Source organism: Lepidochelys kempii, chromosome 14 (genome assembly GCF_965140285.1).
Source record: "Lepidochelys kempii isolate rLepKem1 chromosome 14, rLepKem1.hap1, whole genome shotgun sequence".
NCBI lineage: Eukaryota > Metazoa > Chordata > Testudines > Cheloniidae > Lepidochelys > Lepidochelys kempii.
The window spans coordinates 50,019,752-50,045,617 of NC_136393.1; the positions used below are offsets into that span (position 1 = coordinate 50,019,752).

Below are 25,866 nucleotides of genomic sequence, written 5' to 3' on the forward strand. Positions count from 1 at the left end.
GGCGGGGGGGGGGCATGGATCAGCCCACCTGCTCTGGGCGGGGGGGGGAGAAAAGGGGTTTGTCTCTCTGAATACCAAAGTGCAGTAGGAAGACCCCTCAGCATGGTGAGCACAGGACTCCTGGGTTTCTCCTGGCATGGGGGGGGGGGTCAGATGCTCCCAGTACAGGGCCCCCCCCGAATGCCCCAGAGGAGCAGCTGGGACGTGAGGCTGGGGCATGGGGGGCACTGACACCTACAGGGAAGCTACCCCCGCAGGGCTATGGGGGGATTCACCCACTCCCCAATCAAGCCCCCACACGGCGGCTGCTGCAGACAGATTTATTAACAGGTTGGACACAGAGGCCCCTGCTGGGGGGCACCAGATTCCTGTCTCTCCACCCTGCCCCCCATTGTCAGCCATTAGGGGAGCTGGGGGGAGGGGTCAGGGCTGCTGCCCCCCACTGACCCCTGAGCTGCAGGGCAAAGGTTAGACTCCAACCTCCAGCTGCCATGGGGTGAAATCACAGCTAGCGGCCCCCCTGCCCCGGCCTACCAGCTGGGGTGAAAGGGCAGATGCCATGGCTAGAGGTGAAAGGTCACAGGGCAAAGGCTGATCCCTGCAATCACAGTCCACATGCTCTTGCCTTGCCCTGGGGGTGAAGGGTCAGAGGGCAGGAGATGCTGACCTCACAGAGGTTAAAGGTCACGGTGGGGTCACTGGGTGTAGAGGCTGGCAGCGAAGACGATGTCTCTCTTGATCAGGTTGGAGGCCTGCTCCATCTTGGCGTGCAGCGTGGGCTCCCCGATGACCCGGGCCGCGTTGCGCACGTCCCGGCAGGTCTCGTCCAGCCGCTGGATGCAGCGCACGATGATCCCCTCCTGCACCTCCGTCAGCCGGGCGATCTCGGCAAAGGGCTGGGGGAGAGAGGGCGGGGGACGTGGACGTGGCTGGTTGGGGTTCCCCTCCCGTCCGGGGGCGGGGGCCTGGCTACGGGGGCTTGGGACATGGAGCCTGGGCTTCCTCTCCTGTCCGGGGGCTTGGGACACGGGGCCTGGGGTTCCCCTCCCGTCCGGGGGCAGGGGGGCCTGGCTACGGGGGCTTGGGACACGGGGCCTGGGGTTCCCCCTCCCGTCCGGGGGCAGGGGGCCTGGCTACGGGGGGCTTGGGACACGGGGCCTGGGGTTCCCCCTCCCGTCCGGGGGGCAGGGGGCCTGGCTACGGGGGCTTGGGGACACGGGGCCTGGGGTTCCCCCTCCCGTCCGGGGGCAGGGGGCCTGGCTACGGGGGGCTTGGGACACGGGGCCTGGGGTTCCCCTCCCGTCCGGGGGCAGGGGGCCTGGCTACGGGGGGCTTGGGACACGGGGCCTGGGGTTCCCCTCCCGTCCGGGGGCAGGGGGCCTGGCTACGGGGGCTTGGGACACGGGGCCTGGGGTTCCCCTCCCGTCCGGGGGCAGGGGGGCCTGGCTACGGGGGCTTGGGACACGGGGCCTGGGCTTCCTCTCCTGTCCGGGGGCATGGGACACGGGGCCCTGGGGTTCCCCTCCCGTTCGGTGGGGCAGGGGGCTGGCTGGCTGGGGGGTGTCGGAACACATGGCCTGGGCTTCCTCTCCCGCTTGGGGGGCGGGGGCCTGGCTGGCTGGGGGGCGTGGGACTTTGGGGGCCCCCCTGGGGTGCTGGCCGCTCACCATGCCGCGGGCCCACTCGTACACCACCTCCACCAGGCCGAAGTTGTACTGCGCCACGAAATCCTCCACCGACTCCCGCAGGCCGCACTCCCGCTGCAGCAGGGCGATGCGCTCGGCCACTGCCCGGATCCGCTCCATGCCCCTGCCGGGGAGAGCCAGCAGTGAGGGGCCTGGCTCCCCATCCTGGGCAGAGAACCCAGGAGTCCGGGCTCCCAGCCCCTTCCCCCCCTCAGTCCCAGGATTAGAACCCAGGAGGTCCACAGCCCCAGCCCCCAGAGCCAGGCAGAGAACCCAGGAGTCCTGGCTCCCAGCCTCTCCCCACCAGCCCCCACACGGGGGGCAGAACCTGGGCGGCCTGGCCCCCAGAGCCGGGGAGAGAGCCCAGGCGTCCGGGCTCACCTTGCGGAGCACGCTGGGCACCTGGGGCTCGGCCTGGTCCTTGGTCTGGCAGACCAGGCAGCTGAGCAGGGCCACGCTCTCCTCCGGCCGCAGCTCCGTCAGCAGGTTGTCGAACACCAGCTCCGTCAGCAGCAGCTCGTGGTTACTGATCTCGCAGGCCACGCGCCCGGCCAGCTGCACCGCGCCCCCCCGCGTCCACGTAGCGCAGCGCCCCGCAGCACCTGGGGGGAACGACGGGCTGTGGGCAGGGCTCACCGCCACGCAGCGCTGGGACTAGGGGCAGGGCTCACCGCATGGTGCTGGTACTGTGGGGGCTCTGGGGCAACGCTGTGGGGTGGGGCCCTGGGGCAGGGCTGCACCTCCACGTGTTTTGGGACTCGGGGGGCAGTGCTGTGGGGCGGGGGCCGTGGCTGTGGAGCAGGGCTCACCCTCCACGCGTTGCTGGTACTCGGGGGCAGTGCTGTGGGGGCGGGGGCCGTGGCTGTGGGGCAGGGTGTGTGGGGCGGGGCTCACCTCCACGCGTTGCTGGTACTCGGGGGCAGTGCTGTGGGGCGGGGGCCGTGGGGCAGGGGTGTGGGGCGGGGCTCACCTCCACGCGTTGCTGGTACTCGGGCAGCAGCAGCAGGGACTGGTCCGACAGCAGGAAGCGCAGGTGTTCCAGCTCTGCCCGCAGCCGCAGCCGCTCGGCCAGCCGCAGGTACTGGGGGGGACATGGGGGTGAGACTGGCCCCAATTCCCCCCCCCAAACCCCCATGCCCCCCCCATCCCCCCCCACTTGGCCAGCCGCAGGTACTGCGGGGGACATGGGGGTGAGACTGGCCCCAATTCCCCCCCCAAACCCCCATGCCCCCCCCATCCCCCCCCACTTGGCCAGCCGCAGGTACTGGGGGGGACATGGGGGTGAGACTGGCCCCAATTCCCCCCCCATCCCCCCCCCACTTGGCCAGCCGCAGGTACTGGGGGGGGACGGGGAGGGGGTGAGACTGGCCCCAATTCCCCCCCCCCCATCCCCCCCCACTTGGCCAGCCGCAGGTACTGGGGGGGACATGGGGGTGAGACTGGCCCCAATTCCCCCCCCCCATCCCCCCCCACTTGGCCAGCCGCAGGTACTGGGGGGGACGGGGGAGGGGGTGAGACTGGCCCCAATTCCCCCCCAAACCCCCATCCGCCCCCATGCTCGGCCAGCCATGTGAGAGAGGGAGAGTGAGTGAGTGAGTGAGAGGCCCCCCACAGACACAGCGAGCTGCAGGTCCTGGGGGGTCGGTGGAGTCCCCCCACGCCGCCGGCCCCGGCCCCACTCACCTGCTGGGGGAAGCGGGGGGCTCTGGACGCACTGGAAGCCGGGCAAGCGCCTCCTCCAGGCGCCGGAGCCGCATGGCGCCCTCCGCAACCGCCAGCTCCTTCAGCTGCAGGGTGCCCACCGGGTCCAGGCGGGGCAGCCCCCCCGGCGCCCCCCTCCGCCAGCCGTAGCAGCTCCTGGGCCCGCCTGCACAGCCGAGGGGCCGGGGGGGGTCGCTCCTGCAACGGCACACATCAGCCCTGGCCCCCCAGCCCCACCCCGCCCCACACTTCCCACGTCCCAAATCGCCAGCGCCCCCCCTGAACCGGCACCTGGGACCCCCAACCCCACCAGGAGAATATGGGGTCCCCTCCCCAGCCAGGGGAGCCCACTTCCCCTCACCTGGAGGCCCCCGCCCCACTCCTGACCCACAGTGAGATGGGATTCCCCCCGCGCCCCAGCCCCGGGACCCCCTGACCTGAACCGCGGCATCTGTCTCTTTTTGACGTCCTCCAGGATGCGCTCGGCGTTCACCCGCAGCGTCTTGCCCGTGATCGCCGCCAGGTCGCAGGGGCCCAGCTGCTCCACGGTGTGGCCGCAGGGCCCTGGGGGGAAGACGCTAGCCAGAGCGGGGCAGAGAACCCAGGCGTCCGGGCTCCCAGCCCCCCAGCTCTAACCCACCAGACTCCACTCCCCTCCCAGAGCCGGGGAGAGAACCCAGGCGTCCTGGCTCCCAGCCCCCCGGCTCTAACCCACCAGACTCCACTCCCCTCCCAGAGCCGGGGAGAGAACCCAGGCGTCCGGGCTCCCAGCCCCCCGGCTCTAACCCACCAGACTCCACTCCCCTCCCAGAGCCGGGGAGAGAACCCAGGCGTCCGGGCTCCCAGCCCCCCGGCTCTAACCCACCAGACTCCACTCCCCTCCCAGAGCCGGGGAGAGAACCCAGGCGTCCGGGCTCCCAGCCCCCCGGCTCTAACCCACCAGACTCCACTCCCCTCCCAGAGCCGGGGAGAGAACCCAGGCGTCCGGGCTCCCAGCCCCCCGGCTCTAACCCACCAGACTCCACTCCCCTCCCAGAGCCGGGGAGAGAACCCAGGCGTCCTGGCTCCCAGCCCCCCGGCTCTAACCCACCAGACTCCACTCCCCTCCCAGAGCCGGGGAGAGAACCCAGGCGTCCGGGCTCCCAGCCCCCCGGCTCTAACCCACCAGACTCCACTCCCCTCCCAGAGCCGGGGAGAGAACCCAGGCGTCCGGGCTCCCAGCCCCCCGGCTCTAACCCACCAGACTCCACTCCCCTCCCAGAGCCGGGGAGAGAACCCAGGCGTCCGGGCTCCCAGCCCCCTACCTTCCGGCAGGAAGAGCTTGTTGAGCAGCAGGTCATCAGGGAAGGGAACCTCTGGGGTGGGGCTGCCCCCTCCCGTGTCCCCTCCTGGGGTCCTCCCCTCAGGGGTCTTCTCACACAGCACCAGGGTGGTGAACATCCGGTTGGCCGTGTCTGAGGAGACCTGCAAAGGGGAGATGGGGGGTCGGTTACCTGGGGACCCTCCGGCCTGGCACAGAGAGGTGGCCCCTCTGGGGTGGTGTTGGGGAGAACTGGTTACCCAGGGACCCCCTGGCTCGGAGCCAAGAGCCAGCCCCTCTGGGGTGGGGTGCAGGGGCTGGTTACCCAGAGACCCCCTGGCCTGGAGCCAAGAGCCAGCCCCTCTGGGGTGGGGCGTGAGCAGCTGGTTACCTGCAGGACCCCCCGGCCTGGCGCCAAGACGCAGCCCCTCTGGGGTAGGGGGTGTTTACCTCGGGACCTCCCGGCACCGCGATGCGGCCCCTCTGGGGTGGGGCGCACCCAGTGCGGGAACAGCAGAACACAACGCTGTGAAGGGGTTTGGGGCAGGAAGAGGAAGCATGTCCGTCCCCCCATCCCCTCCCTGCAGCACAGCGCCCCCTAGCGCCCCTCACCTGTAAGATCACCCCCAGGGCGTTCCGGTGAGCCGGGTTATTGACTATCACCACTCGACCCGGGGCCAGAGCCTTCAGCCCGCTGGCCGACTCTGCCACCCGCCTCTGCAGCCAGGGAGGAGACCGTTACCCTGCGCCCCCCGTGCCCTATTCCCCGCCCCTCCACCCAGCCAGCCTGCCCCCACAGTCCGGCCCCGCCCAGAAGGGACAGGCCCCCGGCCCCATTCCCTGAGCCATCCAGTCCCCTGCCCTGGGGCCAGAGGGGAGCCGGTGTCCCTGACAGGCCCCATGCCCTGCCCCCCGAGCCAGCCAGTCCCCGCCCTGGGGCCAGAGGGCAGCCGGTGCCCCTGACAGGCCCATGCCCCATGCCCCGCCCCCCGAGCCAGCCAGTCCCCGCCCTGGGGCCAGAGGGGAGCCGGTGCCCCTGACAGGCCCCATGCCCCGCCCCCCGAGCCAGCCAGTCCCCGCCCTGGGGCCAGAGGGGAGCCGGTGCCCCTGACAGGCCCCATGCCCCATACCCCGCCCCCCGAGCCAGCCAGTCCCCGCCCGCGGCGGGCGCCCCCTGCAGGCAGCCCCTACCTGGATCATGCGGCGCGTCTCCTGCAGCTCCTGCACGGCCCGGCCGTACTCCGGCAGGTCGCTGAGCTGCCCGCTCGTGTCCACCTCCTCCATGGCGGCCAGCCGGCGGCTCAGCTGGGCGATGGTGTGTTCGTGGGCCTGCGGGGGGCGACAGAGCCTCAGGGGCTGCTCGGCCACCCCAGCTGGCCCCCCCGGTGCCCCCCCCGCCCCGCCCCCCCTCACCTGGCTGTCCTTGCGGCTGGGGAACTCGGAGAAGCTGCGTTTCATCATGTCCTCCACGCGCAGGGCCTCCACCCGCAGCAGGTTCAGGATCATGGTGTAGGTCAGGCGGAACTGGGACTGCAGCTGGGTCGGCTTCCCCTGGGGGGCAGCGGGGCGGCTGGGAGCGGCAGCTGGGAGGGCGAGGGGTTCCCCCAGCGCGCGAGGGGTTCCCCGGGAGGGGCGGCTGGGAGGGCGAGGGGTTCCCCGGGAGGGGCGGCTTGGAGGGCAAGGGGCGGCTGGGAGGGCGAGGGGTTCCCCGGGAGGGGCGGCTGGGAGGGCGAGGGGTTCCCCCAGCGCTCGAGGGGTTCCCCAGGAGGGGCGGCTGGGGCAGGTGGCCTGGCCGCAGGGGGCACGTATCCCTTGGACAAGCGCCCGCCGGGGGGGGGGGGGGGGGGAGGAGGAGTCAGGGCAGGCAGCTAGCCAGGCCAGGAAGGGGGTGGGCGTATGTCCCCAGTGTAGGTAGCTGGTTGGGGGGGTCCCTCGGGGTATCCATGTGCAGGGAATGGCGGGGGGCCCCAGGACACAATCCGGGCCCTTCCTCCGCCCCTGGGAGGCCATGCCAGGCTCAGTCCCCGGGGGGGGGGGGGGGGAGAGACGACGACGACACCCCCTGCCCCAGGGCAGATCGCTCACCAGCATCATGCGGTGCAGGTCGGCCATCTCGGGCACACGGGTCTTGCAGAGCACGATGACCATCCCCGTGGTGTCCAGCCCCCGGCGCCCGGCCCGCCCCGCCATCTGGATGTACTCGCCTGCAAGGGACCCACGGAGCCTGAGAGCGCCCCCTGGTGCCCCCAGGGCACAGCACAGCCCCCTTCTTCCCCCCCGCCCCAGAGCACAGCCACCAGCCCCTGGCCCGCCCCGCCATCTGGATGTACGTGCCTGCAAGGGACCCACGGAGCCTGAGAGCGCCCCCTGGTGCTCCACCACAGCGCTGCCCCCTAGCGCCGCCCTGGGGCAATGGGGCCAGCTCTGGTGGCCGGGGAGAGCCCCCTGCTGCCCCCGCCCCGCCCCCCACACCACAGGCCCCCAGCACCCACCTGGCAGCAGGTCGCGGAAGCTGGAGCCGTCGTGCTTGCGGATGGAGTCGAAGACCACGGTGCGGGCCGGCATGTTCACCCCCATGGCAAAGGTCTCGGTGGCGAAGAGGATCTGGGTGGGAGGGGGAGACGGGGGACACAAAACATGTGGTCACGCCCCGCCCCGCCCCTCCCCCTCTGCCCAGCCCCGCCCCCTCTGGCTCCTCCCTCCCGCCCCGCCCCCTCTCACCTTGACCAGCCCCTTGCTGAAGAGCATCTCCACGACCTCCTTGAGGATGGGCAGGATCCCGCTGTGGTGCACCCCGATGCCCCGCTTCAGCAGGTCCACCATGTGCAGCACCTGGGGGGGATGGGACACATTAAAGCCGGGTGCGCGCTGGAGACCCCGCTTCCTGCCTCGCCCCAGGAGACTTCCTGTCCAGCGCCCTTCGCCCCGGAAGTGCCCGAGGGAGCCCTGCACTCAAGCCAACCCCTCAGGAACCCAGCACGCCCACTGCCTGCGTCACCCAACACAACTTCCTGTGTGGCGCCCTTTGACCTGGAAGTGCCTGACCAACTAACGCCAACCCCAACTTCCTGCCCCTCCCCCACCCCGCTTTCCGAGAGGTGCCCTTTGACCTGGAAGCAGGCTCAGGCCAAACCCTTCCAGCAGGGACCCGTTTCCGGGGTGGCCGACTACAACTTCCAGGTCAAAGGGCGCCACACAGGAAGTGCTCGCCTCACTCCCGCCACCCCCCAGTCACGTCCTGCTGAGTGCCCTTTGGCCTGGCTGGGGCCCCCCCCGCCCATGCCCTCCCGCCAACCCTGTTCTCCCTGGGGTCGGGACTTCCTGTCTGGCACCCTCCAACCCCTCCCTCAACGGAGAGGGGCAATGGGCCAGTCAGACACACACGCCAAGGGACCCAGCTGATGTCACTTCCTGTTGAGTGACCCGGAAGCACTACACAGACAGAGATTTCTCCCAACCCCCTTTCGCCCAGCGGGGCACAACTTCCTGTCTCCCTGGCCCCAGAAGCGTCCTATAGGGCGGCACCTGCCAGGTCCTTCAGCGCCACCTTGTGGACCCCCAGCAACCCTAGCCCTGTGGGGCGGGACTTCCTGCCTGAGTGCCCTTTAACCTCCAGCAGCCATGCCAGGGTGCCCACTTCCTGTCCCATCACAGCAGAGCCCGCCCAAAGCCCTGGGCCTGCCTTGCAGTGTCCACTGCCAGCTCTCCGGCCTCCCTTTAATGAACGTGCACTTCCTGTCCCCTCCCTGGAGAGCCCAGCCTGTCCCAATGCCCAAGATGGCCACCCACGCCCTTTGACCTCTGTAGGGTAGCACTTCGAGCCCTATTAAGGGCCCCACTTCCGGTCCCATCCAGAGGAGCCAGGCCAGTGCCAGCCCCACTTCCTGTCCCATCCACGAGGAGCTGGGCCAGTGCCAGCCCCACTTCCTGTCCCGTTCCCGGCTCTGACCTGGGGCAGCTGGCGGTCGGAGCCCTTGAGGCGGGAGAGGCATTTCTGGAAGAAGAGGTGGACCTGGCTCTTCTCGGCGCTCGTGGTCAGGTCGAGGGTGGTGAGCGCGGACGCGTTGTCGTCGCACCGGGCGCGGGAGAAGGTGAAGGCCACCACGGGCAGCTGGTCCCGCTTCCGCAGCGCGTCCATCAGTGAGAGCCACACGCCCTTCTCCTGGCGGGGGACGGGGAGGGGGGTCACGCTGGGGCCCTGAGCTCCCCCGCATCTCCACCCTGCCCCCAATCCCATATTCCCCCTAACTGCCCCCCAACAGCGCACCCCCCATGCCTGTCCCAGTCCCCAGGACACCCCCACACCCACCTCCCACCACACCCCACTGTCACCCTGGAGCCTGTCACATCACAGTGAACTCCCCCCCCCGCCCCACTGCAATCCCAGCTGCCCCCCCCACCCCGCAGCGTGGCCGTAACCCCTGGCGCTGACCTGGCCCGGCCCAGTGCCCATGTGCGTGGGCTGCTTGGCCCCGAAGGTCTGGGCGTGTTTGCTGGAGCGCTCCTTCTTCGCCTCCACCGCCGCGTAGTACCTGCAGGGACAGCGGGTGAGGGGAGACGCCCGGCCCTCGGAGGGAACAGGGGGCCCTGGGGGACAGCGGGCGGGGGAGACCCCCAGCCCGGCCCCGGGGGAGGTGCGGGGGGCTCACCCCTTGGTGAGGAAGGTGCCGCGGGCGTCGAGGAGCAGGAAGAGCTCGTGCTGGGTCTTGTGGCTGTTGCCTGTGTAGAGATGGTGCTCGAGGGGCACCGGGCGCCGCAGGGTGCTGATCACGTAGATCCGCTTCCTCTTGATCCGCCTGCGGCGTTGGGGGGTGTCAGCACCCGTGGGCCCTCCCGCCTGCCCCCCAGCCCTTCCAGCCCCCAGATCCCTGCACCCCAGATCCTCCCAGCACCCCCACCATACACCCTGCTTCCCCCCAGCTTCTGTATCCCCAGCACCCCAGAACCTCCCAGCGCCCCCATCATACACCTCCCAGCCCCCGTATCCCCGGCACCCCAGATCCTCCCAGCCCCCCCCACCATACACCCCGCTTCCCCCCAGCTTCTGTATCCCCAGCACCCCAGATCCTCCCAGCCCCCCCACCCTCCCCCGCCCCCGATCCTCCCCAGCCTCCACCCTCCTGTCCCCACCACTCTCAGCCCCCCCCCCCCCCCCCCGGAACCCCCCCCTCACCCGATCCAGTCGGCAAACTCCAGCGTGTTGGGGACGGTGGCGCTGAGCAGGATGATGTTCACGTGCTCTGGCAGCATGATCAGCACCTCCTCCCACACCACACCGCGCTGGGGGGGGAAAATGGGGGGGTGTCAGTGTACAGCATGCCCCCCTGCCCCTACACCATGCCGTGCTGGGAGGGAACGGGGCGGGGGGAAAAATCAGTGTACAGCCTGCCCCCACTCCTTCCGCACCGCACCACACCATGCTGCGGGGGGGGGGGTGTCAGTGTATAGTATGCCCGCCCTCCCTCCCCCTACACCACGCCATGCTGGGGGGTCACGGAGAGTGTTAGCTCAAGCCATAGGCCCCCCCAGAGACCCCTCCCTGATCCCCCACCCCAATCCTGCCCCCACAGTCGCCCCTCAGTGATCCTTACCCCAAGCCCCTTGATTGCCCCCATTCTCCCCTCCCCTGCCTGACCACCCCATGCTGCTGGGTCTCCATGCGGGGATGAGACAATGGTGCAGGGAGGAGGGGTTCAGATGCATTAGGAACAGGGGAAACTTTTGGGAAAGGGGGAGCCTGTACAGGAAGGACGGGCTCCACCTACACCAGATTGGAACCAGATTGCTGGCACTTAACATGAAAACGGTCGTGGAGCAGTTTTTAAATTAAAGGCTGGGGGAAAGCTGAGGGGTGCGGAGGAGCACGTGGTTCGGACAGAGACATCCCTTAGGGGAGGATCCATCAATGGAGATTCTCTATGTCCTAGTCAAGAGGAGAGGATGGAAGATGATAAAATACGGGTAGGATCTGATGAGAAACAGTCAAATGAAAGAGCCCCGTTCAATTACATCGTGTAATGGCAGACCGCTAAAAAGTGACAAGTTTTTAAAGTGCTTTTATACCAATGCCAGAAGTCTAAATCCTAAGATGGGTGAACGAGAGTGCCTCATGTTAAATGAGGAGATGGACAGGACAGGCATCACATGAACTTGGTGGAATGAGGATAGGCAGTGGGACACAGTAATACCAGGGTATAAAATATATCGGAAGGACAGAACAGGTCGTGCTGGTGTGGGAGGGGCACTAGATGTGAAAAAGCGTAGAATCAAATGAAGTAAAAATCTTAAATGAACTGAACGGTCCCATAGAATCTCTCTGGATAGTAATTCCGTGCTTGAATAATAATATAGCAGTAGGGATAAACTACCGACCACCTGACCAGGATGGTGCGAGTGACTGCGAAATGCTCAGAGAGATAAGAGGGGCTACAAAAATAAAAACTCAAAAATAAAAACTCATGCTCCAATACGTCTGTTAGTCTATAAAAGGTGCCACGGGACTCTTTGCCGTCAATAATAATGTGGGATTCCAACTATCCCCATATTGACTGGGTACAGGTCAGCCCTGGCCAGCCCCACAGCCCCTGCAGAGATAACCTTAAATGACGGCTGCTTGGAGCAGCTGGTCCTGGAAGCCATGAGAGGAGAGGCAGTTCTTCATTTGGTCCTAAGTGGAGCGCAGGATCTGGTCCGAGAGGTAAACAGAGCTGGACCGCTTGACAATAGTGACCGTAGTCTGATTACATTTAACGTCCCTGTGACAGGGAAAACACCACAGCGGCCCAGCACTGTAGCATTTAATTTCAGAAAGGGGAACGACACAGAAACGAGGAGGTTAGCGAAACAGAAATTAACAGGTACAAAAAACGCCAAAAGTGAAATCCCTGCAAGCTGCATGGAAACTTTTTAAAGACACAAGACGTGACGAAGCGGGGTTTTATTTATCTCGTTACGTTGCGTGTGAGTCTTACTGTCCCAGACTAATACTGTGTGTGCCTCAGTTTCCCTGTGTGCTGCACCAGTAATTCGGGGATGAGAATTGGGGGAGGGGGGGTGATTTTTGCTGGGGCCCGGGGGCAGGAGAGGCTGCCCAGCTGTTTGCACCTGTGTGACCTGGGACCCAGAAGGGGGTGCAACCAGGTGACATCTTTCACCCGGGAAGTGAGAAAAAGAGAAGGAGGAGGGGCAACTGGTGGGTGTCGGAGGTTGGGTCAGTCTGCGTGGGGGGGGCTGGAGGGGGGAGTCCAAGGTGTCTGGCCCAGGGCTCCCCAAGATGGACTTGGCTGAAAGTCCCTGATTTCTGTGCTAACAAGCTCTGCCCTATACTGTGTTCCTGTTGACTAATAAACCTTCTGTTTTCCTGGCTGGCTGAGAGTCCCGTCCGACTGCGGAGTTGGGGTGCGGGGCCCCCTGGCCCTCCCAGGACCCCGCCTGGGTGGACTCGCTGGGGGAAGCGCACAGAGGGGCAGAGGATGCTGAATGCTCCAAGGTCGGACCCAGGAAGGTGGAAGCTTTTTGCCCTGCAGACAGGCTGCTCAGAGAGAGGAGGCTCCCCCAGAGTCCTGCCTGGCTTCGTAGGGAGCAGGTCCTGAGCATTGCCCGGTGACCCCATGACAACCGTAATAGAGGCTCAACTTAAATGTATACCCCAAATTAAAAAACACAGTAAGAGAACCAAAAAAGTGCCACCGTGGCTAAACAATGAAGTAAGAGAAGCAGTGAGAGGCAAGGTGGCATCCTTTAGAAAGTGGAAGTTAAATCCTCCTGAGGCAAATAGAAAGGAGCATAAACTCTGGCAAAGGAAGTGTAAAATATAATTAGGAAAGGCAAAACAGAATCTGAAGAACAGCTCGCCAAAGACTCAAACTAAAAGCAAATTTTTTTTATGTAGATCAGAAGCAGGAAGCCGGCTACCCAACCAGTGGGGCCACTGGACGATGGAGGTGTGAAAGGAGCACTCAAGGATGACAAGGCCATTGCGGAGAAACTAAATGAATTCTTTGCATCGGTCTTCAAGGCTGAGGATGTGAGGGAGATTCCCAAAACTGAGCCATTCTTGTTAGGTGACAGATCTGAGGAACTGTCCCAGATTGAGGTGTCATTAGAGGAGGTTTTGGAAGAAATTGATATGTCACCAGCACCAGATGGGATTCACCCAAGAGTTCTGAAGAAAGTCTGATGTGAAATTGCAGGACTAACAACTGTAGTTTGTAACTGATCATTTAAATCGGCTTCTGTACCAGATGATGGGAGGACAGCTAATGTGACGCCAATTTTTAAAAAGGGCTCCAGAGGTGACCCCGGCAATTACGAGCAGATAAGCCTGACTTCAGTACCAGGCAAACTGGTTGAAAAGTTTGCAAAAAATTTACAAAATTACTCAAGATAGTTAAGTCCCAGACAAACTGCAAAGAGCTACAAAAGGGTCTCTCAAAACTGGGTGCCTGGGCAACAAACTGGCAGATGAAATTCAATGTTGATAAACCAAAGTAATGCACGTTGGAAATCATCATCCCAACCATGCATACAAAATGATGGGGTCTGAATTAGCTGTTCCCACTCAAGGAAGAGATCTTGGAGTCAGTGTGGAGAGTTCTCTGAAAAGATCCACTCAATGTGCAGCGGTGTCAAAAAAGCGAACAAAATGCTGGGAATCATCAGGAAAGGGACAGAGAAGACGACAGAAAATACCATGTTGCCTCTCTATAAATCCATGGTATGCCCACATCCCAAACATTGCGTGCAGATGGGGTTGCCCCATCTCAAAAAATATATATTGGAATTGGAAAAGTTTCAGAAACAAAAATGATTAGGGGTGTGGAACGGATGCTGTGTGAGGAGAGATTAATAAGACGGGGACTGTTCAGCGTGGAAAAGAGACGACATGGGGGGATATGAGGGAGATCTATAAAATTCTGATTGGGGGGAGAAAGTGAATCAGGAAGTGTTATTTACCCCTTATAACACAAGAACGAGGAGTCCCCCAGTGAAATGAATCGGCAGCAAGTTTAAAACACAAGGAAGTATTTCTTCACACAACGCAGTCACCCTGTGGAACTCCTTGCCAGAGGATGTTGTGAAGGCCAAGACTAGAACAGGGTTAAGAAAGGAACTAGGTAGGTTCATGGAGGATCGGGGTCCATCACTGGCTATTAGCCAGGAAGGGCATGGATGGTGGCCCCGGCCTCTGTTTGCCAGACGCTGGGAATGGGTGACAGGGGATGGATCCCTTGATAACTGCCCTGTTCTGTTCATTCCCTCTGGGGCACCTGGCACTGGCCACTGTCGGAAGACAGGACACGGGGCTAGAGGGTCCGTCGGGCTGACTCAGTCTGGCCGCTCTTATGTTGCCCACGATGCGCCCCCCAACTCACCTCTGCATCGTTGATGTAATGAACCTCGTCAAAGATCACCCACTCCAGATCCCGGATCACGTCTGAGCCGTTATACAGCATGGACCTGAGCCAAACGGACAGACAGCTAGACCCATGGCCCCCTGGCCAGCCCCACAGCCCCTGCCCCTCACTCCCCCCCCCACCCAGCTGCCCCCCAGGTTTGCTGCTGCCCCTCATTCCCGACCCACGGCCCCCTGCCCCCCTCACTCCCAACCCACAGCCCCCTGCCCAGCCTCCCCCCAGCCCCGGGAACCCCTCACCGCAGGATCTCGGTGGTCATGATGAGGCAGGAGGCATCGGGGTGCAGCTGGACGTCCCCCGTCAGCAGCCCCACGTCCCCAAAGGTGTTCTTGAAATCGCGGAACTTCTGGTTGGACAGAGCCTTGATGGGGGAGGTGTAGATGGTCCTGGTGGGGAGACGGGACCGAAAGGGGTAAAGACGGGGCAGCCGGCTGGCTGTGGGGGTGTGTGGAACGGCACGGGCGGAGGAAACGGGGCACGGGGCCTGTCCCCTGGGGGGAACGCTGGCTGGATCTGGGTCGGGGGTGCACGCTCTCACCTGGTCATGTGCTTCTGGGTCAGGGCGATGGCGTATTCGGCCACCACCGTCTTCCCCGCCGAGGTGTGTGCGGCCACGAAGACCGAGTCGTGTTTCTCCAGGTGCAGGATGGCCTGTTTCTGGAACACGTCCGGCTCAAACGGCCACTGGGAGCGTGGGGAAACCGAGTCAGCCGGAACAGAGCCCCCCACTGGGCCTCCTCTGCAGGACAGACCCCCAGCATTGATGGACCGGGGACAGCGCCCCCCTCCCCTCACGGCCCCCCGCAGCTCAGCAGTGACAGTCAGGACAGCGCCCCCCCTGGGGCCCCACCGCCACAGACCCCAGCACCCAGCACTGACAGCCAGGATAGTGTCCCCCCGCAGGATCACAGCCCCCCAGCACTGGCAGCCGGGGAGATGCCCCCCACACAGGGTCACAGCCCCCCAGCGCTGCCCAGGGCGGGGGTCTCACCCGGAAGGCCGGGTCAGGGATGCGTTTGTAGAAGTCGTCCACAGGCGAAGAGATATCGACAGGAATTGCCCATTGCTCCTTGGGGGGCTGTGGAGGCATGGCCTGGGTGGGCGGCGGGGGCCCGTGGGTCACCTCCTGGGGGGGGCAGAGGGGCTGGTTAGAGGGCTCAGCATCCAGGGCAATCCCTTCCCCCTGCCCCACAGCACCCTACCTCTGCTCTTCACACCACGCCCTAGTGCCCCCCAGAGCATCCCCTCCCGTTAGTCCCCTCACAAGAACCCCGCTCATTGAGACCCCCCCGAACACCAACCCCAGATTCCCCCCCCAGCACCCTGACTGGCACCCCAAAACTTCCCTCCCCTAGGCTGTCTGCCCTCTTCACAGCGGGGGTGGGGGCCGGGGGGGTGTCTCCCTCCTTCCCCCCTGGCCCCTTGGCCTTTGTCTTCCTCTTCTCCTCCTCCTCCTCCTCACTGGAGCCGCCCAGCTCAAAGGAGTCCAGCGCCCCCAGCAGGCCGGACAGGGGCAGCAGCCCCGGGGAAGCCTGGAGCACTGCAGTTGCGGGGGACAAATACAGGGGTGAAGAGCTGGGGAAGGGAGGGCTTCAAGGGGACCAACCCACTGTGGGGGACACACACTGGGTCCTTGGGCTGGGGGATGTGACGAAGCAGGACTGTTCCTAATGTTTCCTCTGAATAGTGTGGGGGTGCCTCAGTTTCCCCTATGCAGTTCTTATGTATCTTAAGATAAGGGTGTATGATCATTGCAGAGCCCTAGAGGGCAGGTGTGTGCAGGGGTCTGGACACAGAGAATGGCCGACACCCTGTTTCCGGGCCACTGATGGCCTGGGCCCTTCCCCCTGCAAGGTGAGAGCTAAAGGGTTGGAGAACAAAGGGATCAGGTGACCTCCTGGCCCGGGAAAGGGACAAAGCCCAGAGGAGGAGGGGCTGGAGGGAGTTTCAGTTTGGGGCTGGCTGGGGACGAGGAGTGAAGTGCAGACGGGGTTGTCTGGCTCACTGCCCCCCAGAATGGACTCAGCTGAGGGGTCCCGTTCTCTGCACCTGCAAGCTCTGTGTTAGACCTTGTTCCTGTCGTCTAATAAACCTTCTGTTTTCCTGGCTGGCTGCGAGTCACGTCTGTCTGCGGAGTTAGGGGGCAGGACCCTCTGGCCCCCCCAGGACCCCCTGAGTGGACTGGCTGTGGGAAGCGCAGGGAGGGGCAGAGGATGCTGAATGCTCCGAGGTCAGACCCAGGAAGGGGGAAGCCGGGTGAGCTGTGGGTCCTGCAGACAGGCTGCTCCCCGAGAGGGGACTGCCCCAGAGTCCTCACTGGCTTCGTAGGGAGCAGGTCCAGAGCATCGCCCTGGGACTCCGTGACAGGGATCTCAGAGGGGACCCCCCAAAATGAGCACCCGCCCAGCTACAGCCCAGCAGCCAAAAGCTTGGGCCCCATTGCCCCCCCCATTCCCCAAGACCCCACCCATCTTCGCCCCAACAAGCCAGCATCTGTCCAGCTGCCGCACTGGGCTCACACACTCCCCCTTGGCCAGGAGCCGGGAGGAAAGGACAAGAGCCAGCCTGGGCAGGGGGCAGCCCTGCCGGTCCCCCCCAACCCGCTCCCCCTCCCCAGGGCTCCCCAGTTGGAGGGTCAGTACCTTGCGGCTTGAACTCCACCCCCTTCTTCCAGCCCGGCGGCACCGTCAGCAAGTCTGGGCAGCGGGGAAGGAAAAGGCGGCAGAATTTCATCAGGGAAAGCTGGCTCGGGGGGCAGGGAATGGGGCCTGTCCCCTCTCTGGGGCGCCATCTCCCACCCGGCCCCAGGACAGGGACTGGCTGGCTCAGGGGGATGGGGAATGGGACATGGGGTCTCTGCCCTCTGGGGGGGCGCCATCTCCCATCCAGCCCCACAGCAGGGACTGGCTGGCTCAGGGGGGCGGGGAATGGGACATGGGGCCTGTCCGCTCTCGGGGGCGCCATCTCCCATCCGGCCCCAGGGCAGGCACTGGCCGACTTGCTCAGGGGGGCAGGGAAAGGGACATGGGAACTGGCTGGCTTTGGGGTGGGGATGGGACATGGGACATGGGCGGGCAGGTGGGGCGGGGGGGATGCAGGACGCCAGGGTCCCCAGTACCTCTCTCGAAGTCGATGTCCTCCTCCAGGTGGCCTTTGGCGCTGATCTGCTCCATGCTGGGCTCGTCCATCCCGCCTAGGGAGCCAGAGAGAGGCTCAGTCCCAGCAGCCCCCAGGGCAGGGTGGGGCAGCTCGGGGGGCAGGCAGGGTCACGTACCTGGCCAGAAGGGATAGTTGGTGCTGCTGCCCCGCAGGGCCTGGGCAGGGGGCCCCGGTGCCCGCTGGAAGGAGAGCGAGTTCTTGGCCGACAGCCCCATGTTGTCCAATGGCGCCTGGGGCGGAGAGCGGGAGGGGATCAGAGCGGGCAGTGTCCACAGGGGGCCGCGCGGCTCCAAGACCCTGGGGGAGGGGCTGAGGGGGGTTGGGGACCCAGGCGTCCAGGACTAGGCTCACCCCGAGGGGCCTCCACAGATCCCACCCCACTGAGAGCAAGGGGATAGGATCCCGGCGTCAGGGTGGGCACGCCCAGGGGCCACCCGGCCCCCAAGCCCGGGCAGCACAGGGACCAGACCCCGGGGTCTGGGACCACACCTCTGGGGTGCTAGATGGCTCCAAGCCCCCGCGGAGGGAAGGGACAGGACCCCGGCGTCCGGGCCGGCGCGCTCACCTCTCTGAAGGCCAGGATCTGCCCCGTGGTGGGGTCCCGCTCTGTCTGCAGCGTGGAGTGCACGGGGGTGGGGGCCGTCTCCAGCAGCGACCAGATGTCCTTCTCCCGAGGCCAGACCCTGGGGGTGGCAGAGGGGCGGAGTCATCACCAGTCCCCGCCCCAGAGCCCCCTCCAACACGCCCCCCCCATCCAAGGGATCAGCCACCTCTGGGGACAGATGCCCTGGGGCCCCACTGGCCCGTGCCGCTCACCTGTGGGCCCTCTCGAAGCTGTGGAGGGGCAGCCATTCGGGGCTGGCCAGGAAGCGCCGCTCCAGCTCCGAGGCCAGGTCCAGGGCGTAGGGGGGCAGCCCGTGGGGCAGCTGGAAGCAGAGAGAAGGCAGACTTCGAACACCGGCCGGGCAGGGCACGGGGGGCAGCGGGGGGCGCTGGCTCCACGCCGGCGCTGGGGGGCTCACCGTGGAGAGGGGGAACGTGTCCCCATCGGGCTGCTCCGGGCAGGTGAGGAGTTCGAAGCGTCCGGCGCAGCCCACTTCCAGCATGGAGAGGGGCAGCTCCATGGGCCCCCGGGGGGGCAGCTCTGGGGGAGGGGGGGGTCAGACTCCACATTCGGCCTCAAGATACCCACACACACACACACCCCTCCCAGACACCCCCCAAGTGCTCCCCCCCACCCCGCTCTCTGGGACACCCTCCCAGTCCTCCCCTCCCCCCCAGACACCCCGCCCCCCCAAGTGCTTCCCCCCACCTCACTCTCTGGGACACCCCCCAGTCCCTCCCCTCCCACTCCCCCAGACACCCCCACCCCCCCAAGTCTTCCCCTCCCACCTCACACCCCTCCGAGACACCCCCACCCCCAAGTGCTCCCCCTCACCCCCCCCTCTCCCAGACAACCCCACCCCCCCAAGTGCTTCCCCCCCACCCCACTCTCTGGGACACCCCCCCAGTCCTCCCCTCCCACCCCCCCCAGTGCTCCCCCAGACACCCCACCCCCAAGTCTTCCTCTCCCACCCCACCCCTCCCAGACACCCCACCCCCAAGTGCTCCCCCCACCCCCCAGACGACCCCCACCCCCCAGTCCTCCCCTCCCACCCCCCCAGTGCTCCCCCAGACACCCACCCCCCCCAAGTCTTCCCCTCCCACCCCACCCCTCCCAGACACCCCACCCCCAAGTCCTCCCCTCCCACCCCACCCCTCCCAGCCACCCTGCCCCCCCAAGTGCTCCCCCCACTCCACTCTCTGGGACACCCCCCCAGTCCTCCCCTCCCGCTCTCCCCTCCCAGACACCTCGCCCCCCAAGTGCTCCCCCCGGACACCCCGCCCCCCGGACACCCAAGCGCTCCCCTTCCAGCCCAGCCCCCCATATCCCCTCCCCCTCTCACTCATCCTCTCCATCTCCGCCGCGGGCCGCCCCCCTGCCCCGGAAGCGCTCCCCCCTCCGCCAGCTCATCTCCCTGCGGGGCGGAAGCGGGGCCGGAAGCGGGCCGAGGGCAGCACTGCGGGGCGGAAGCGGGGCCGGAAGCCGGCGAGGGGCAGCACTGCGGGCGGAAGTGACTCTCTCGAGCCGGGAAAGCGGAGGCACGGCGCCGGGACGCGTCTCTCGTCTTCCCGCCCGGGGGGCGGGGCCCGTATGTAAATGAGTCGCCCCGCCCCGCCTTTGAGCGCTCCGCCCTCGCGCCGCCGCGCAGGCCAATGAGCGGCGCCTCTCCGCCGATAGGCCGCGGAGCGGGGGGCGGGGCATCGCGGAGCGGCCACCGACGGGCAGCGGCGAGGGTCAGTGCGGGGGCGGGGGCGCTGGGCGCGCGGGGACCCCGACTTCCAGCCCCCCGCCCGCGCTGTAGGGGTCCCGAGACGCTGGGGGGGGGGAGGGGTTGGCGTCGGCCCTGGTGCATCATGGGAGCGGCTGGCGGGGGCGTCCTGGTGCATCATGGGAGCGGCTGGTGGGGGGGGGGGCCCAGTGCATCATGGGAGCGGCTGGCGGGGGCGTCCTGGTGCATCATGGAGCGGCTGGCGGGGGGGGGGCCCAGTGCATCATGGGAGCGGCTGGCGGGGGCGTCCTGGTGCATCATGGGAGCTGGCTGGTGGGGGGGGGGGGCCCAGTGCATCATGGGAGTGGCTGGCGGGGGCGTCCTGGTGCATCATGGGAGCGGCTGGTGGGGGGGGGGGCCCAGTGCATCATGGGAGTGGCTGGCGGGGCGTCCTGGTGCATCATGGGAGCAGCTGGTGGGGGGGGCCCAGTGCATCATGGGAGCGGCTGGTGGGGGCGTCCTGGTGCATCATGGGAGCGGCTGGTGGGGGCGTCCTGGTGCATTCATGGGAGCGGCTGGTGGGGGGGGCCCAGTGCATCATGGGAGCGGCTGGCGGGGGCGTCCTTGGTGCATCATGGGAGCGGCTGGCGGGGGTGACAGAGTGCTGGGGGGTTGGCGTCGGCCCCGGTGCATCGTGGGAGCCGTGGGCGGGCTCCCCCAGTGCGCTGGGGTCGGTGGTCTGCCCAGGGGGTATCATGGGAGCGGTTGGCATCGGCCCCAGTGCATTGTGGAGCGGTGGCATTATGGGGATGGCGGTACCTTGGCTGAGGTTGGCTGGGGGCCAGGTGCAATGAAGGCCGGCGGTGCCCATGCCGAGTGTCGGTTGACCTAGGCCTGGGGCATTCTGGGTAGAGCAGGTGCATTGTGGGATGGCAGGGTCCCGTGCACCCCAGGGGCCCTGGGGCATTCTGGGCTCTCCCCAGCCAGGCTGCATTGTGGGAGAAGCTGGGGGCTGCCCCAGTGCACTGTGGGTGCTGGTGAAAGGCTTCCCCAGGGGATTGTGGGTACTTTCCGGGGGCGGGGAGCTAAGCAACCCCCCGGGAGTCAGGGCTCTGTCTGTTCCCTCAGGCAGGACCCACAGCACCAGTGACCAGACCCGGGCAGCGCTGGGGGCTCGCCCTGGAACAGCCCCCCCCCCAGGAGGCTCCCTGCCTGTGGGCGTTTAGCCCTGCTCCCGGTTCCGGTTCTGGGCTGGCCAGCACTAGCCCCCCGCCATGCTCGTCCTGCCCCCCGCCCTCACCGAGGAAGAGGAGGCCCTGCAGAAGAAGTTCGCTAAGCTGAAGAAGAAGGTCAGAGCCCATAACCCCCCCTCGGCAGGCGGGATACCGGGCTAGATGGGCCCGGAGGGCTGGGCTAGGGGCAGGGAGGGGGGGAATGTGGGGCCTGGATAGGGGTGGGGAGCAGGAATGTGGGGCTTATAAGACATGGGGAGGAGAATGTGGGGCCCGTGGGGCAGGGGGGCAGGAATGTGGGGCCCATGAGGCATGGGGAGGGGAATGTGGGGCAGGGGGGCAGGAATGTGGGGCCCATGAGGTGTGGGGGAGGGGAATGTGGGGCCCGTGGGGCAGGGGGGCAGGAATGTGGGGCCCATGAGGTGTGGGGAGGGGAATGTGGGGCCCGTGGGGCAGGGGGGCAGGAATGTGGGGCCCATGAGGTGTGGGGAGGGGGAACATGGGGCCCATGAGGTGCGGGCAGGGGAATGCGGGGACAGGGAGTACAGGGCCGATGAGGCGTGGGGAGGGGAATGTGGGGCCTGTGGGGCGCAGGGAGGGGAATGCGGGCCGTGGGGTGAAGGGGTGGAGGGGGAACTGCCCCCGCACTGACTTTTCCGTTTTGACCCCCAGAAAAAGGCTCTCCTGGCTCTGAAGAAGCAACAGACTTCGACCAGCCAGGCCAGCCAGGGAGGCATTAAACGCTGTGAAGCCCGGACGCCTGGCTTCTCCCAGCTCTAGGAGGGGTGGGGGCTGGGGTTCAGAGCGGGGTCACGGGGCGGTCTTTGGGAGCCCGGAGCCCTGGGTTCTCTCCCCAGCACTGGGAGGGGAGTGAGGGCTGGTGGTTACAGCGGGGAGCCCGGACGCCTGGGTTCTCTCCCCAGCACTGGGAGGGGAGTGGGGGCTGGTGGTTACAGCGGGGAGCCCGGACGCCTGGGTTCTCTCCCCAGCACTGGGAGGGGAGTGAGGGCTGGTGGTTACAGCGGGGAGCCCGGACGCCTGGGTTCTCTCCCCAGCACTGGGAGGGGAGTGGGGGCTGGTGGTTACAGCGGGGAGCCCGGACGCCTGGGTTCTCTCCCAGCACTGGGAGGGGAGTGAGGGCTGGTGGTTACAGCGGGGAGCCCCGGACGCCTGGGTTCTCTCCCCAGCACTGGGAGGGGAGTGGGGGCTGGTGGTTACAGCGGGGAGCCCGGACGCCTGGGTTCTCTCCCCAGCACTGGGAGGGGAGTGGGGGCTGGTGGTTACAGCGGGGAGCCCGGACGCCTGGGTTCTCTCCCCAGCACTGGGAGGGGAGTGAGGGCTGGTGGTTACAGCGGGGAGCCCGGACGCCTGGGTCCTATCCCTGCCCCTCCCACCAGCCATCTCAGACCAGCCGGTGGTGGACACGGCCACGGCCACGGAGCAGGCCAAGATGCTGGTGAAGACGGGAGCCATCAGCGCCATCAAGGCGGAGAACAAGAACTGCGGGTTCAAGCGCTCGCGGACGCTGGAGGGGAAGCTGAAGGTGAGTGGAGGAGGGGCAGGGGGTGCCATGGAGCGGAGACCCCCCCCCCGGACACCCCTTCACTCTGTGTCTCTCCCTAGGACCCTGAGAAAGGACCAGCCCCGACCTTCCAGCCATTCCAGCGCAGCCTGTCGGCCGATGACGAATGCCAGGAGGTACCGGATGCCTGGGTTCTCTGAGGGAGGAGTGGGGTCTGGGGGGTTACAGCAGGCGGGCTGGGAGCCAGGACTCCTGGGATCTGTCCCAGCTGTGGGAGGGGGAGTGGGGTCTGGGGGGTTAGAGCAGGCGGGCTGGGAGCCAGGACTCCTGGGTTCTGTCCCAGCTGTGGGAGGGGAGTGGGGTCTGGGGGGTTAGAGCAGGCGGGCTGGGAGCCAGGACTCCTGGGTTCTATCCCAGCTGTGGGAGGGGAGCGGGGTCTGGGGGGTTAGAGCAGGCGGGCTGGGAGCCAGGACTCCTGGGTTCTATCCCAGCTGTGGGAGGGGAGTGGGGTCTGGGGGGTTAGAGCAGGCGGGCTGGGAGCCAGGACTCCTGGGTTCTATCCCAGCTGTGGGAGGGGAGTGGGGTCTGGGGGGTTAGAGCAGGCGGGCTGGGAGCCAGGACTCCTGGGTTCTATCCCAGCTGTGGGAGGGGAGTGGGGTCTGGGGGGTTAGAGCAGGCGAGCGCGCTATCTCAGAGTGGGTCTGGGGGGTTAGAGCAGGCGGGCTGGGAGCCAGGACTCCTGGGTTCTGTCCCAGCTTTGGGAGGGGAGTTGTGAGCAGATGGGGCAGGGGGTGAAGGGGAGTCCCAGGTCGACACCTGCCGCAGGGGCGGTTGGAATGCTGAGCCGTGGCCCGGACGCCGGGGTTCCCAGCGCGACTCGGTGGGGTGGGCTGGGCTGCGCTCACAGGGGATGACGTTCTCTTCTGTTTGCTCCAGTCCCGGCGCCCCCAGCGGAAATCCCTCTACGAGAGGTGAGTGGACGTGAGACCCTCCTGTGACGGGTTGGGCCCCGAGCGCCCCTCCCGAGACAGGCCCGGCCCCAAGCCCCCTACCCGTAACTGCCCCAGGCCCCCAAACACCCCTCCCATAACTGCCCTGAGACAGGACGGGCCCCCGAGCACCCCTCCCGTAACTGCCCCGAGCGCCCCTCCCGAGACAGGCCAGGCCCCTGAGCGCCCTACCCGTAACTGCCCCAGGCCCCCCAAACACCCCTCCCATAACTGCCCTGAGACAGGACGGGCCCCCGAGCGCCCCTCCGTAACTGCCCCGAGCGCCCCTCCCGAGACAGGCCAGGCCCCTGAGCGCCCTACCCGTAACTGCCCCAGGCCCCCAAACACCCCTCCCATAACTGCCCTGAGACAGGACGGGGCCCCCGAGCGCCCCTCCCGAGACAGGCCAGGCCCTTAAGCGCCCTCGCATAACTGCCCCAGGCCCCCGAGCGCTCCCACGCATTGGCCCGGCTGGGGCAGACCCCCAGTGACTGCCGTAACCCCGGCGTGCGATCCTGCCCCGCCGCAGCTTCGTGAGCTCCAGCGAGCGCCTGCGGGACCCCGAGAAGGAGCCAGAGGACGAGAGGGACCCCGAGAAGGAGCCGGAGCGCGGCGAGGGGCTGCGCACCTTCGAGTGGGACTACGACCGGGAGCAGAGCCGGGAGCGGAGCCGGGAGAGGGACCGCGAGAGGGACCGGGACCGGGAGCGGGACAGCAGCTTCCGCCGTACGGCACCACAGGGGGCTGGGAGCCAGGACGCCTGGGTTCTTTCCCTGGCTCTGGGAGGAGAGTTGGGGTCTCGTGGGTTGGAGCAGGCGGGGCTGGGAGCCCAGACTCCTGGGTTCTCTCCCTGGCTCTGGGAGGGGAGTTGGGGGTCTAGTGGGTTGGAGTGTGGGGGGCTGGGAGCCCGGACTCCTGGGTTCTGCTCTCCCCGGCGGCTCTGACCCCGTCTCCCGCAGGGTCTGACTCGTTCCCGGACCGGCGGGCCCCACGCAAGGGGAACACGGTTTACGTCTACGGCACCGACATGACCCAGAGCCTGCTGCGTGGAGCCTTCTCCCCCTTCGGCACCATCATCGACCTCTCCATGGACAACCCCCGCAAGTGAGGGCGGGGTCAGGGGTGGAGCTTCAGCTGAGGGGTGGGGCAGAGAGGGGACCTGAGTTGGAGGTGGGCGTGGCTATGGCAAGTGGGTGGGACTGGAAGGAAATAGGGGAGGAGCTAGGATATGGCAAAGGCACAGAAGGGCAGAGCTAAAGGAGGGATGGGCTTCAGAGGAGGAATGGGCGGGGCTGGAAAGAATGGGGAGGAGTTAAAGGGGCGGGGCTGTGGCAGGGGTGGGGCCAGTGACTCCCCTTTCACATCTCGCCCCCCAGTTGCGCCTTCGTCACGTATGAGAAGATGGAGTCAGCGGATCAGGCCATTGCTGAGGTACGGCCCCCCTGGCCTGGCAACGCCGCTGGCTCTGGGGCAGGGTGGGGCTGGTTACCCAGGGACCCCTCACCCGTCACTGACATGCAGCTGGCTCTGGGGCGGGGCGGGGGCTGGTTCCCCGGGGACCCTCTCCCGGCACGGGGATGCAGCTGGCTCTGGGGTGGGGCTGGTTACCCAGGGACCCCTCGCCCGTCACTGACATGCAGCTGGCTCTGGGGCGGGGCAGGTTCCCTGGAGACCCCTCGCCTGGTGCTGGATGCGGCTGGCTCTGGGGTGGGGCGGGGCAGGTTCCCCGGAGACCCCTTGCCTGGTGCTGGGATGCGGCTGGCTTTGGGGTGGGGCGGGGCAGGTTCCCCAGGGACCCCTTGCCCGGCGCTGTGGGCTCGGCCGGGGGCAGAGGGGCTGGGCTCTGAGCCGTGCCCCCTTCTCCCCACAGCTCAACGGGGCCGTGGTTGAGGACGTGCAGCTGAAAGTCAGCATCGCGCGCAAACAGCCCATGCTGGACGCGGCCACCGGGAAATCCGTCTGGGGATCACTGGGTAAGCGGGCGGGCCGGTCGCCTGGGTCCACTCCCTGCTCGGGGTGGGGGGAGGGGGTGTGGTGGGTTAGAGTGGGGGGGGCTGGGAGCCCGGACGCCTGGGTTCTCTCCCCAGCTCGGGGAGGGGAGGGGAGTCTAGTGATTAGAGCAGGGAGGCTGCGAGCCCGGACTCCTGGGTTCTCTCCCTGGCTCGGGGAGGGGAGTGGGGTCTAGTGGTTGGGAGCAGGGATGCCTGGGTTCTAACCCAGCTGGGTGTGTGTTTGGGGGGGACTGTCTCCCCAGCCAGCACTAACCCCCCCCCATCCCTCCCCCAGCCGTGAAGAACAGCGCGAAGGGCTCCCACCGGGACAAGCGCTCGCAAGTGGTCTATAACGAGGACCTGTTCTGATCCGGCGGGGGCAGGGGCTCGTTAGCACCTTAATAAACTCACTGAAACTGCACCACCTGAGTCTGCCTTCCCCAGGGAGAGCCCCCTGCTGCCCCCCACCCCACTCCCCACAGCACAGCCCCTTGCTGCCCCCCACCCCGTCCCCCCACCCCGCTCCCCACAGCACAGCCCCCTGCTGCCCCCCACCCCG

The 25,866-nt window shown here is 66.7% G+C and overlaps 2 protein-coding genes across 3 annotated transcripts; one reads left to right on the plus strand and one right to left on the minus strand.

The window, feature by feature from the left end:
- Positions 1–306: 306 nt before the first annotated feature.
- SKIC2 (SKI2 subunit of superkiller complex) lies at positions 307–19,309 on the minus strand. Its single transcript, XM_078848387.1, is given in 31 exon segments — positions 307–896; positions 1,668–1,807; positions 2,066–2,263; positions 2,649–2,789; positions 3,298–3,318; positions 3,397–3,520; positions 3,522–3,583; positions 3,825–3,950; positions 4,691–4,850; positions 5,299–5,403; positions 5,878–6,015; positions 6,100–6,237; positions 6,772–6,890; positions 7,179–7,290; positions 7,408–7,518; positions 8,636–8,848; positions 9,119–9,218; positions 9,336–9,482; positions 9,860–9,966; positions 14,061–14,145; positions 14,342–14,488; positions 14,641–14,786; positions 15,094–15,285; positions 15,431–15,642; positions 16,745–16,798; positions 17,221–17,295; positions 17,377–17,491; positions 17,827–17,944; positions 18,078–18,187; positions 18,284–18,405; positions 19,208–19,309. Coding segments are annotated over 31 exon segments (3,852 nt in total). The 5' UTR covers positions 19,221–19,309; the 3' UTR covers positions 307–695.
- Positions 19,310–19,362: 53 nt separating this feature from the next.
- Positions 19,363–25,728, plus strand: NELFE (negative elongation factor complex member E). 2 transcript variants are annotated; one of them, XM_078848712.1, is made up of 11 exons: positions 19,363–19,598; positions 20,702–20,922; positions 21,478–21,550; positions 22,203–22,348; positions 22,429–22,503; positions 23,264–23,298; positions 23,846–24,042; positions 24,276–24,420; positions 24,693–24,747; positions 25,187–25,289; positions 25,603–25,728. In XM_078848712.1, the coding sequence occupies exons 2-11, from the start codon at positions 20,848–20,850 to the stop codon at positions 25,674–25,676; spliced, it is 978 nt and encodes a 325-aa protein (XP_078704838.1). In that variant the 5' UTR covers positions 19,363–19,598; positions 20,702–20,847; the 3' UTR covers positions 25,677–25,728. The 2 variants fall into 2 exon arrangements, with proteins under 2 accessions (XP_078704838.1, XP_078704839.1); XM_078848713.1 differs by having other exon boundaries at positions 20,706–20,922.
- The last annotated feature ends 138 nt before the right edge of the window (positions 25,729–25,866 follow it).

What these genes read in the sequence shown, in the direction of transcription:
- NELFE (XM_078848712.1), top strand. Translation starts at nt 20,848, where the DNA reads ATGCTCGTCCTGCCCCCCGCCCTCACCGAGGAAGAGGAGGCCCTGCAG. An exon ending in CGGAAATCCCTCTACGAGAG is followed by an intron (nt 23,299 to 23,845) that starts GTGAGTGGACGT and finishes GCCCCGCCGCAG; the next exon opens with CTTCGTGAGCTCCAGCGAGC. An exon ending in CGGATCAGGCCATTGCTGAG is followed by an intron (nt 24,748 to 25,186) that starts GTACGGCCCCCC and finishes TTCTCCCCACAG; the next exon opens with CTCAACGGGGCCGTGGTTGA.